Source organism: Lotus japonicus, chromosome 1 (assembly GCF_012489685.1).
Source record: "Lotus japonicus ecotype B-129 chromosome 1, LjGifu_v1.2".
In the NCBI taxonomy this organism is placed as follows: domain Eukaryota; kingdom Viridiplantae; phylum Streptophyta; class Magnoliopsida; order Fabales; family Fabaceae; genus Lotus; species Lotus japonicus.
The window spans coordinates 71,359,184-71,372,710 of NC_080041.1; the positions used below are offsets into that span (position 1 = coordinate 71,359,184).

The following is a 13,527-nucleotide window of genomic DNA, read 5'->3' on the forward strand; positions in this document are numbered from 1 at the left end:
TTTGGGTTCGCTACATCCACCAATTCCATACATTCATGAAAAATAAAAAATTGATGAGCTCATACTTTTCATCCAAATCAGATGTAGAGATATCTTATAATTTAAGGAGTCTAATCCAATTAAGATGATAAGATTGGACGGTTATGATGAATTTAGGATTTTAATGCCTCTCTCTTTCCAATATTTGAGGGTTGATATATCATTTATAAACATTTATTATGTCATATTTCTATTCAATATATGAGATTTCTTTACAATTTTATGTTGATGTGAAGGCACTAAAGTAGATAGCTGTTTTTGATCCTACAATAAAGATGATAGCTGTTTGTTGCAAGTTGCAATCGTGAAAGACACGGTTGGAATTTGGAATAAAGTTAAGCGTGGAATTCTTTTCATTTCTTTTCCCACTTTAATTCAATTTTTGCCCTTAGTTTGGGCTACATATCAAGAATGATTAACTTTAAAAATCTAATATTTAGCTATCTAAATTAATTATTTTGGGTTAAAAGCATGTATGAAAGGACCCATGAAAACAGTGTTTAGCCAAAATTGGCCTTGCTTTTCAGCTTTGTAATCAAGTATTCGTTTTCTTATGGTTTCTTTATTTATATGGTTGTGATCATGAGTTTCAAAGAAAGTGTTGGGTGGAATAGTTGTGGTTCAAAGAGACTTGGCGTGTCTATCACAATCCAGATTTTTTAAGCCAAAAGCAAGGGATTTTGATTAAACAAATATCATTAAGACTCATTAATAGTAGTTTTCGTAGGAAACTCATTAAGCAATTTTTTAATAATTCTATAAGAAGTTTGGATTACATATGGGTTTTTTGGGAAACAAAATTTTGCACGTTCTATTGTTATACTTTGTCAAACAAAATCAAGCCGAGATTGAAAGTCAATCAACATATTTTCCTCTGAAAATGGGCGATAATCTTGACTTTTAATTTTCAATTTTTTTTAAAAAGTCCATCATTGTATATTAAAGAAAATATGCTAAATTTCTGTGGTTGTGGGCAATCATAAATTGCTTTTAAAATATCACAGTTGGTTGGCCTTCTTTTTCAAAAGAAATTTACAAATTGCTTTAAGAAAATACCATATAGTTTTTCTTTTGACATTAGAAAATACCATAGTTGGTTGGCCTGTTTTTCTCAAACAAAAATTCTTTGTTTTTGCTAGTAGCCTAAGACAGCACAACATCTGTTTGATGTTTCTAAGAAAAAGAAATAGCTTGGATGATCTTTCACTTTTATCAAAATCAATTCTGACACTACATGTGTAGAGAGCATAATCAATTATATTGAATCTTAAAATCGACTCTAACTATTTGAAATGATGATTGTGTGCACAATAAAAGTTAATTTCATAGGTCAAAAATTGGATTCACTTACAAAAAATAGTTGTTTCAACATTAAACATAATCAATTTTAAAATTTTGTAACTGAATTTCATAAGAATATTTTTATTTTCTAGAAACCATTTATTCATGAATATATTCAAACATAAATCACATCATTTTAATTCTTGTTTACGCTATGCTATTTTAGCCCGTAATTAGTTATGCTAAAGCTAATCCAAGCATACAATTAACGTGTTTGGATAAATTAATAGTCTGTTTAGAAATTATTCTATAATTAATTCTAGATCCAAAACTATCTAGGGAGGAGATTTTATGAGGAATTTTCATGTACCGCAATTGATTCTGAGAAGAATTTTTTAACTTTTAACTTTTTTCACTAGCAATGTGTTATTCTTTTCCTGGTTACAAGAGGAAAATTAATAGAAAAGAAAGACTAACTAACTGCATTCAAATACAGACATACGTAAACAAAAGAGGAGGACCCCTTCCAAATTTGAACTGATGACTCAAGTTTGCATGCTTCTCGCGCTAAATTATCCGCCGTATTATTTCTATCCCGCTCAATATGCACCAGGTTAATGCTCTGAAAGCTCACCATTAGCTCTCGCACTCGCCTAATGTCACGATTAGCAATGTGTTATTCTAGTGGTAGAAAACTAGGTCCCTAGTGATAACACAATTTCAAAAAAAAAAATCATTTATATCGGAAAGAAAAACTTGAACTTTCTGCGCGTTGGCGGGTTCATACTTGAAAATAAATTTCTTATGCCACAAGTTTAAAACTCCACCGTTTATGTTTGGCACCATATAAACCTTTTATGAAAGCAACCATATAAACCTGCCCAAATTAGTTTCATCTCTATCCGCATCCATGAATATGGGAATAGACCTTCTCATATAAGTTTTCTATATAATTAAATTTCTCATTATCCGTTTTCAAATTTATACAAAAAAGAGAGATATTACTAATTTTGACACCATCTTGTAACAAATTTTCAAACATCTATGTTGGCCATTTCCAAGTTGGGTTTGTACCTTTACTACCGCCATTAGCAGCTTTTTGCTTGCTCCAAAGGTCAATCCAGCCTTGAACAACCGATCTAACATGTTCTGCATTCTACACTTGATTTTATATTTTTCTCATCAATGATGATGCAACATATTAGTCATCATAAACTTGACCCATTCACACTCGCAATATTGACAACGTTGAGTTGTTAATGTGTTTTAACTACCAATTATTTTAATGTGCCATCTGTATCTTCAGAGTTTCAAACTCATGTTTTTTTATCCTCATTCTTTGTACCCTCTAGCTTTGTCAGGATTGTGAAAGCTTCGTAGCATTTCATAATGCCGCCATTCTTCACCGTTTAACTTTGTAGACAAAATAGAGAACGTGTTCATGTAACGTGATTCAACACTGCTTTTTCGGATAAATACAATGTAATAAGCCTTAAGCGACCAGGTAAAAAAACAAGTGCACAATTTTAAACGAGGATTTAGACCAAATACACAGAATTTTAATAGATGGAAGAACTTGACCCTTATTAACCTTTGCATTTCTCAACTTCAGATTTTTGCCGCCAATGTGAAGACTATATTGATGGATGATCAATAAGTACCTCTGTAAGCGACCGATGGTCCCGGAGCCATGTGCAGACCCATGGCGATGACCAGAGCCGAATCCACCCAAACTTTTCTTAAATTGGAAAAAAAAAACTATTTTTTGGAACAAAACAAAGTGCAACATTGTTTCCATATGATAAAGTTGACCCAAAGAGAAGGGTCTTTAATCTCAACACGAAATTTTACAAGGATGCAAGTGGCATCTACATGCTCACAAGCAAAATGGGACAACTTTACTTTGCACCGTAACTCACATGAATAAGTTAGCTCTGTTTTTTTTCCAAAAAAATGCTAAGACCTTTTGCTATTTTTCTTTCAATTCAAAAGTAAAAAAGAACAAAGGACACCAACTAATTAATTTCAACAAATACTATAACAACAATAATGATAAAATCTCCCTTTTCAATCATGGTAGCTGGCGGTGTCTTGAATTTGAACTACGAATTGTGACACCATGCAAAAACTTTGTATATCCGAACAAGCTGAGTTTGCCATCAGATTTTCTGATCCAATCGTTCATTAATGAGTAAGTTGAAGGACCCAAGTTCATTTCCTGAAGACAATATCACAAAAAGTTCAGTGGGTTATTTTTTTCATAACTTTGCTTTAGGACAAAAGTAACACTACAAGCAGATGTGTGATCTTGCAAGGAATGTGCAAACCTGTGCCAACTCCTCGACTGAAATGACGCGGTTTCCGGTCTCGTCAAAATATGCGAAAGCTGTAGCAGCAATTTTATCCCATTCTGGATGAGCTTCCAGCTGGTATACGCTGATCGCAGCAGCGCAAAACTCTTCGAAATCCAGTTTCTTATAGGAGAGTGACTCCATCTTATTTCAAGAAAAATGTATCAGATCTTCAGTATTGTATAAGCATTGATAAAAACAATCCATTTCCTTAAGGAAAATAACAAGAATTATAACAGATGTTCAGTTGACGACACAACCTACGGTACTTATCAACGAAGTAAGCGTTTGCACTTATGATAATAATCAACTATACAATCTCAATTCTCAATATTTTCACTATTGTTAGAATATAATATAAAACCATTAAAGTGGCCCTTACCCAACAGCTTAAGCTTTTGAGATTAAGTGGTTACTTGACATGGTATCAGAGCCTCTATGGCCGAGAGGTCTAGAGTTCGATCCTTGCTCCCCTCACTTTCTAATTAAAAGTGGGATTTAATTAAGCACATGGTAGGCGGGCCTGTGCATTTATCCACGCTTCAAGCCCAAAGGGCTCTTACGTGAGGGGGCGTGTTAGAATATAATCTAAAACCATTAAAGTGGCCCTTACCCAACAGCTTAAGCTTTTGAGATTAAGTGGTTACTTGACAACTATAAAGTAAAAACTACTTATAGTTCCTTCCTGCCACCTATTTTCAATTAGATGCTGCTGTCAAGGGAATGAGCAGGACTTACACTTTACACTTTACACTTGGCAGCATTTAATTCAACCCATACTTATTTCCTAGCGACACCTAAGTTATATCTTGCAACTTGTTTTCAGATTATTACATGATTACAATCAAGATATGGTACATGATAGCATGGGAGCAGATGGATTGCTAAAATATCAAGATAGAGAGAGCTGGATGGAAAATACATACATCTAAACAGCTATCAAAGATGACTTACCAGATTTAAAATGTCAGGGACCCTCGATTCCTTCATGGCATCAGTAGCATTTTTCATGAGAGCCTGAATTTATTTTAATTTCAATTTAGAGATTGTGAAACAACAGCAAACAAAATCCACTAAATAGTTTAAACAATAAAGACTAACTAACCAGGTTAATTGAAGGAAACTAGCATATGAGTAATACTGATGTACTTTTATTTAAGAACACATTAATGTTATAGAGGGAATAAAATTGCAAAAAATATGTACTTACAACTCTAAAATTCTCAAGTGAAACGCAACCATCTTTAGGATCCAAGTGGCTAAACTGTGCTCTGAGGTAGATAAGGTCATCTTCAGATAATGCTTTCGAGAGAGCCTGCATTGAAGTAGAGAAAAAGAAAACAGAAAACGTTATTCTTTTTTTCTACCCAGTCCCCACCACGGGGAAAGGAGGGGCATAAGATTCATTGGTTTTAATGGCAGCATAGCAGGTTTCACCTTCAATGCTGCGCGTTTCAAAGGTGAGGCACGCACATATGACTTGACTAACTTGTAAATCAAAATATCTAAAGGAATAGCATTTTTTTCATTTCTCAACCATGGGTGAGCTGCAAATATGGAGTAGCTTTCATTAGAAAGAATCATAAATAAGATTTAGGAGAGAGAATTTCAACTACAAGGCATCAACGTCTGAGCAAGACACTCCAGTGAAACATACCTAGAGCTTGAGCTGCAGTCATCCTTTTCCTGTGGTCTTTGTTCAAAAGTCTTTTCACAAAGTCTTTAGCTTCTGGTGATATGGATGGCCAAGGGGAATCATCGAAGTTAGGGTTTGCTCTTAACACAGACCGGAAGATTCCTGATTCAGTCCGTGCCCAAAATGGTCTGCTTCCGCATAATAATATGTACGATATAACTCCTATACTCCATAAGTCTGCCTCAACACTGTAAGATCTATGGAGCACTTCAGGTGCAACATAGTAGGCACTACCAACAATATCATTGAGGCGTTGATCTACATGTTTATCAGAAGTCAGTGCTAGCAGTGCAAAAAATCAGTAAGAGAATGGTGATGCTCATAGGGCAGGATAAATGATGAATATTCTGAACAGTAGAGGCAATTCTGAACCAAGAATCAATGCATGTCCTGAGATTCATCTAAACCAGTAGATTACTGAAAAGCATTTGACAAGCAAATTTATATATTTATCGCTAACCTCAGAACATGTAAATTCCTGAGTGAGAATAGACAAGAATCAAGCTATTCTTAATGTCTGTCATTTTGATCAAAGTAGATAATATCATTACTTAATTAATTATTACAGATGTTAGCAAAGTTTCCCAGTGTTGTTAATAGCAGATCGCGCAAAATAGCAGAAAGCCAAAAATCTGCTATGTCAAGCCCTCAAGGGCGAAAATAGTGGAAAATAGTGGCAAATAGCGGATAGCGGAAAATAGTGGCAAAGGGAGGGAGATAATAATTGATTTTAAATGGAGAGTAATGGACACATTTGGTGAGATTGAAAATGAGAAGGTAGAAAATGAAAAGTGAAAACGGGACCATAATAAGTGTTCGAATGAAAATTGACAAGGCAAGGGAGTCAATATTTAATTCCTCTGGTTTCTAACTACTTTCAGCTTCTTTTATAAGTATTCTCCTCTCACCCACTGGGAAGTATTTTGGAAAGAAACATGACCACGACACTACGTGTTGCCTTAACTACACTTTTTGGTCCCCTTAATATTTTAAGCTAATTAAGTCCCTCAAAAATATACAAATTTTGACACTTAAAAAATTTTCATATACCTAATATCTTCAAAACTACATTTTATATTTAATTTTATTTGAATTTATAATGGAATGGGCATATAAAATAGTTTAAAATTTTAAAATTGAGAAGTTTAGTGAAAATTTGATAAAACTGTATGAATTTTGTAAGATGTGAGGTTAGAGTTTAAGAAGGTGGGAATTTGGGATATTTTTTATTTTGGGGTCAAATTAATACTTTTACTGGTGAGTTTTAGTGCAAGAAGGCCAAAAATGATTTAATCAATTCAATTTTTGAAGATTTTTCCTCGAAAATAAGAATTAGGAGATTAAAGTGGAATAAAAGTGATAGAGGGGCCTAATTATAACAATCAAAGGACTAAATTTGCTCAAAATTATTGGAGGACAAAATCACAGATCAGCTATTGTAAAGGGACTGAAAGTGCAATTAAGTCTAAAAAAAACCAAATAGGTATAGTTACTTAAATAATCTCTTAAGTGTGTGCCTTTCAAAGCTAAAATAATTCTTCTTCATTGATAATTTGCTATGTAAAAGTAATTTTACTAAAAACCATCCCATCCTTAGTTCTCCAAAACCAACTTTCAAAATATCTTTCCCAAACACAAATTAAATATTTAACAGCAACTCCATTGAAATATCATCCAAACAAATACTTTGAAAAGGGTTTATAACTTTATATCAATTAAATCGATAATATTTGAGGCATTGACAAACAGTAGTAGTCAATCATCAAAATTGCAGATGTTATGAGAAAAGTTAGCTTTGTACAGAATATGGTCATATAGATTTGGATGATGAACCAATCAAATAACTTAGAGAAATAGAAATGATATATAGAGCCTGTTTGATATAGGCTTATATAGAGCTCCAATAAGTTCTCTTTGGTTTGCATCCAAACGGGCTCATAATAAATAAGATTTTATGTTCAACTTCAACACAAGGACAACAAGTATCTCTGAATAAATGAACTGGATTTTGTATAGAGAGAGAGAGAGAGAGAGAACTAAATATCGTATAAAACGTCTACAGGAATCTAAAGCCATTTAAAAAATTTCTTAATAAAAAAAAAGACATTTAAAATATTACTCTCAAGGGACTACAAATTGCATCAAGATATCATATCAATGTTGAAGATTAAGATATGTATCAGATATTTCAAGCAGATTGGGGATATTCTCAAAAGATCTCATGCATGCTGAGATCTTAATTACAAGTTAATTCAATTTTAGATATCTATTACCAAATGAACGACTGATGAATTGTATATGGTAAAACATCACTTTGTACTGACAATATCCTACAAAGTCAAAAATTGTTGACTGTATTGCGCAAAACCATATGATATTTGATTCCTTAGTTTTTCTCTGGAAGTTTGACTGTGTAAATCCATCCACGCCAGTGCATTATATACCAAAACTAAAACTACGACAACAACAGTAGCAAAATGGATATGCTTTATTATACAACTTGATACTGACTATAGTAGATTGATTTAATCATATTACCTGGCCTAACAAAATCAGATAGACCGAAATCAATAACTTTCATCACGGAATCCGCTTCTTTTGAGACAAAAAGAAAATTCTGTAAAGCAGGCAAAGCATTTAGGGTGATAAGTTATAGATTAGGCGGGTAATTAAACATAAAAACATAAATATGCTTATTGATTGGAAGGCATGACCAAATTATTCTAAGCAGTTCAAACATCGCAATGCCATACCTCTGGTTTTAGATCACGATGAACAACTCCATGAAGATGACAAAAGGCAACGACATTTAGAATTTGTAGAAGAATAGCTTTAGCGTCATCCTCTGGGTATCTTCCACCCCTTTAGCACACAACCGATATCAAAAGAATCCAATTATAATTATGTTATTCGAAATCAAACTTAAGAAAATTATACAGGTAGTAAAACTGAAAAAGCCTTTTGATTTACCTATCTAAAATTCTGTCCAGCAATTCTCCACCCTCACACAACCTGACAAGAACCAGAAGATCTCATTAGTTCAAAATAAATTTCTAACTCAACACTCGTGTGTAGGTGCTTATACTACCCAGCAACAAAATCTGCCCATATAATAAATATTATTGGACATATGAACTTATGATGAATTCCTTTATACCCAATAACTTTAAAAGACACATGCACACAAATCAACCAGTAAAGAAAAAATATGAATAAAATCCTAGCAGGCCTGAAAGCAATTTTCAGAAATAATTGTTTCTGTATACATACTCCATCACTATGTAGACATTATTGGTATCCTCAAATGCATCATAAAACTTGACCAAATTCTTATGTCCAGATAAGGCCTTCAGCATTTTCACCTCTCTCCGTACATCTTCAATTGATATTGCCGAAGTCATCTGACATATAAAAATCAGTTAATTACAATAACCATCATCAAGAAAAAATTATAAGGTGAGATATCTAAATCATAAAAAAACTACAGAAGCTAGAACCACAGCACAAAAATACATAAGTCCTCCACCCCATAGTAAATTTTACGCTCACTCTAATTTGATAGTGTTCAGACATATAATATAAAAACATTTATGTGTGTTCAGCAAATATCTTAGCTTTTAGAAATTAGAATAGTTGGTTCATGACATGCTATCAAAGCCTCTACAACCAAGTCTAATCCTTGGCATGTTATCCGGTGCTCGCGAGACTTGCAATAAAGGGACAATTTTTGAAATCTCCATCTGTTGTCTGTGCCCTTCCTCTACGATCTTAATTTCCCTCATATTCTTTTCTTTTCAACCAAGCAAATGTACTATACTTCAATTTAGCTCATAATTGAGGTTGACAAATTATTACCACCCAGGTCCAACATATGCATTCTTTAATCTACAACCAAACACTAACATGTTTACTAATGATCTAACAGGAGCATAAAGCAGCTTTTATCAAACAAGAAAGCAACTTAAATGGTCTCTGGAAAAGCTCTCACTCTTGTCCTTGTGTTTTGGCAACAAGATGATATAAACACTGAGCTTCACAACATAAACAACGGATAGAACACAACCAATTGGCCAATGATAGAACAAATTAAAACATCTCTTGCTAAAGCATAGCTCACACATATAGAGTAACTTCAACCAAAACCACATCTTCCAGCAACTTGGCCTTGCTACAAAGGCCGCAACTCTACCTTTTGCTGACTAGTCACATACAGAATAACAATTTCCGCAACCTATCTTCAACAATTTATTGTCATGCTCCCAAAAAACTAAGCACATATAAAGCAGTAGTTGCAGAGAAAATTGTTTGCGATAATAACTTTTTCCCAGATTTTCCCCCAAAATACAAGTGTTATCAAATCAAACATCTGTGTTGTCAAATATCCACCATGGCCTTGCTATGGCCGAATCTCACGGCGGAAGTCCAGCAAGCCGCCATGGCCGATATTCCGCCATTCATCATCATTATTGTCAAGTATGGCATGTTTTTTACTTTCCGCCATTAACAACATTGTCAGACATAATACTGCAATAATTGGCACTCTACTTATGAATTTCGTATATTCTTGTGAAAACAGGTCCCAATGGTCACGAGAGGACAATATAACTGGCTAGTTAAATATCGTACACCGGAAAACAACCTCTACCACTACCAAAAAAAATCATTTGAACTTCAGTTCAGACAGCCACCTTACAAGGTACAATATTGGTACAAGAATAGGACTAATGACGAAACAAACGCAAATTCAGTATCATAGATTTCCCAAGAAGGGACTTGGCTGCTAACAGTGTTGTCAAAGAGCAGATATCGCGGTGCGATAGTGTAGCACCGCTGTCCGTTATTTGCCGCTACTTTCCGCGGGGAGGGCTTGACATATCAGATTTTTGGCTTTCCGCTATTTTTCGCGATTAACAACACTAACAGCTAAATTGAGGTTCAAAATTCAAAAATGAGCAAACACTAGTCACACATTCTATTTACATTCATTCACCCCCTACAAATGAGTAACGGGCAACATAACATAAAACTCCAATGCCAAAACAATCATGGAAATCAGGAATCAATCCTGAATTGACCAAAGAGTCAACGCATACTATTTCCAGCTCCAATTGAAAGTTTATATCCAAATTGAAGCTCTGAATTGTAAGCGATCATGAATCAAATTTACAAAAACAAAAACAACATATGAAAATTTTCACCTTAGCTTTGGAAATGATTTTCACAGCCACCGATTGTCCCTTGAGCTCACCCTTCTTCCCTTTGGCCCAGCAAGTGTGACCAAAATGTCCACGACCCACTTCCTTCCCCAGCTCAAATTTCGCCCCAAAATTCTTCCCATACCCAAAGCTCTTATCCAGCGACCTCTCTCCCTCCGCACCACCACCACCACCACCACCCTCCCCTTGCTCCTCCGGTATAGGCCCATCCTTCGGCTTCGTCTTCCCCTGCCGCCGCAGCAACGCAGCCATGATCGGCTTCGCCGGCGAAGGCGGCGGCAGAGGCCACCTAAACTTCCTGCCAGGAGTCCTCGCCGGTGAAGGCGCCACACCAGCCGGCAGAGGACTAGTAAAGGGACTCGTAGAGAACGAGCTCGCCGGAGTGTACCTGCCGGGAGTCGCCGCATCACCGGGGACCGAGACGGATAGTCCAGGAGTAGCAGCCGGCGACGGCGCTGCCGCGTGATTGCTCGTCGGAGGTTTGACGACGTGATCGGCGTCGACGCTGTCGTGGTTGACAGCAATGTTTTTGCTGCAGCAATGGCCCATGGCGACGGCGCTGACAGTGATCGGAACAAGTCAAAGGTTCCGACAAGATAGAGAAAACGTCGCCGGAGAAATTGAGAAAAAAAAAACACTGTAGAGAGAAGAAGAGGAAAACGAAGAAGTAAAAGTATAAGAAGAAATTAAATAAAATAAAATGGAAAAGGGAAGCGTTAAATTTGGAAGGTCAGAGAGAGAGAAGATTATTATAAGCTTAATGCGACAGAGTCCAAGTCCAACTGTATACATTTATGTGTGAAACTAAATTGCTTACTCGTTGGTTGGGTATTTGATGCACACTTTCATGTCTAGTGTCTACACTGTCTTTTTCACATTTTGAATATTCTTCTTACATTTTGTTTTGTTTTTTACATAGGAAAATACATTTTGTTTTGTTAACATGTCTTGCCTTATTTTCATGTGTATTTATTCTTTAATATTTACTATCTCATTTTTTAAGGAGCGGGGAAAATTCAATAATAAAGCACTCCTGAACAAGTGGAGGTGGAGACTCTTACAAGACAAGGGTAGTCTTTGAAATAGGGTCCTTAAGTTAAAGTATAATTAGTGGATCCCCTCCGACCTCTGTTTGATGAGTGCATTGTTAAGAACATAAGGGTGGCGGAATGATGTCAAGTTATGGACTAAGAATTGGCTCAAGTCTAGAAAACTGAGAGAAACATTCAGCAGGTTATATAATGTATAATGTATCTACTAAAAAACAATGTTATGCGAAGGAAATGGAGCTACACAAATGGTACGTGGAGGATGGATCTACGAGATAGGGAATGGTGTATAAGCGATATATTATTGTATATTAACGTATCCAATCTAAGAAAAGGGATTGAGGATGACTGAAACTCAACAAAAAGCCAAGATGGCATTTACTCTGTTAAATCAGCATACTTTTTATTGCAAGATCGTGTTGAGGGAGTGTATTCATCTCTTTTAGAGCGTATTAAAGTTATAGTTGGTCTTGACTAATACGTAGACCTAAAGTGTTTGGTTTCTCTTTTGTCGATGGGTAGACACTTATTAATTTGCTACTTTAATTTGCTTAATAGATTAGTCTTGTATACAGGCTGTGGTACTTTTTCTACCCTCTCTTTGTTGAATTTTTGGCTTATAAAAAAATTCACATATTGAATTGTGGTTCTTTAATTTTAAAATAATAATGATGTATACAAAATTAAAGCATTAGATTTTTGAGTTATTGTTGGACTTGCAACAAGATGGTCTAGGGTAATCATCTCTACATTGGACTAAGAATATAAGCGATGTTGGCATTATCCACATACTTTGATCATAAAGCCTTAAGGTTGTCGGTTAGTGAAACAGTAATTACTTCAATATTATTCGGTTCTTTACTTTTTCATTTAAGGTGAGACTTTTATTATGCTCCAACATATACAATTTCGAGTATGATTTTTTTTGGTAGATTGGAATGGAAAAAGTAAATAGACAAAAGAAAAAAAAATAGAAGCAAAAAGAACTAGTCATTCTCCAACCGTTGGAGAACATCCATAGGAGGAGGTCTTCAACACTTCCCTCTCCCTAAGCCCCAATTTAGCAACAGAATTAGCCACTATGTTAAGGTCTTTAGAAACATGTCATGTTGGAAGATAACCCCTCAATCTTATTGCACTAAAATTCTCACTTCAACCAAATATGTTGGGATTGAGAGGGATGTCATTCACGACTTCCAAACAATCAAACTCATAAATAGTAATTTTTTGAGCACCATCACACCAAGCTAACATAAGACCTATGATCACGGCAAAAAGCTCTATTTTATAAATAATTGGATCAAATTTGTAAATTTGTATGAGCATTAAAATAAACAACTAGCTAGCGGTGAACTATGTTTTTGTTGTCAGAACTCAGAATCTGCCTTGGAGGAGAGAAGAATATACGAGGATTTTGCCAGGAAAGAAAATTCCGTTGCTTATGCTTGACTACAACTTCAATTATTATTTGGTGCCTGAAATTTTTTTCTTTGATCAAGGAATGACATCACAAATTAACATTGAGATTTGTGTCATAAGCTTTTGTGTTTGATTATTGGGGCCTACTATTTTTTTTTTCTTTCAATTCCGGTATATATCTACTCCCTCCGGTCCTATTTATAAGCATGAAAGAGAAGAAAAATCTTGGTCCTTTTTATAAGAACCAAATGAAAGTTTGAGCTATATTAATTAATTTTTTCCAATGATGCCCTTATTAATTCTAACTTGTAAAATGTGTCTCATTAATTATTCTCTCTCTTTTCCACTTTCCAACACTAATAACAAAGGGTAATTTTGGAAGTTCATTTTAATTTAAGACAAATTTAATGCATTTTATCTAGTTTAACTACATTTCTTAAACTATGTGAATTTTTTTTTGTTGCTTATAAATAGGA

General features: G+C 34.9%; 1 protein-coding gene across 1 annotated transcript; it reads right to left on the reverse strand.

Moving 5' to 3' along the window:
- Positions 1–3,098: 3,098 nt before the first annotated feature.
- On the reverse strand, positions 3,099–11,318 carry LOC130745797 (CDPK-related kinase 4-like). The gene is made up of 11 exons (XM_057598185.1): positions 10,566–11,318; positions 8,638–8,768; positions 8,338–8,379; positions 8,121–8,229; positions 7,906–7,984; positions 5,329–5,625; positions 5,109–5,218; positions 4,882–4,986; positions 4,626–4,688; positions 3,648–3,815; positions 3,099–3,538 (listed from the first exon to the last, which is right to left on the reverse strand). Exons 1-11 carry the CDS (start codon positions 11,130–11,132, stop codon positions 3,392–3,394), a joined length of 1,818 nt encoding a protein of 605 aa, XP_057454168.1. The 5' UTR covers positions 11,133–11,318; the 3' UTR covers positions 3,099–3,391.
- Between the last annotated feature and the right edge of the window lie 2,209 nt (positions 11,319–13,527).

What these genes read in the sequence shown, in the direction of transcription:
- LOC130745797 (XM_057598185.1), bottom strand. Translation starts at nt 11,132, where the DNA reads ATGGGCCATTGCTGCAGCAAAAACATTGCTGTCAACCACGACAGCGTC. An exon ending in TGAAACGCGCAGCATTGAAG is followed by an intron (nt 4,987 to 5,108) that starts GTGAAACCTGCT and finishes ACTTCAATGCAG; the next exon opens with GCTCTCTCGAAAGCATTATC. An exon ending in CACTTGAGAATTTTAGAGTT is followed by an intron (nt 4,689 to 4,881) that starts GTAAGTACATAT and finishes AAATAAATTCAG; the next exon opens with GCTCTCATGAAAAATGCTAC.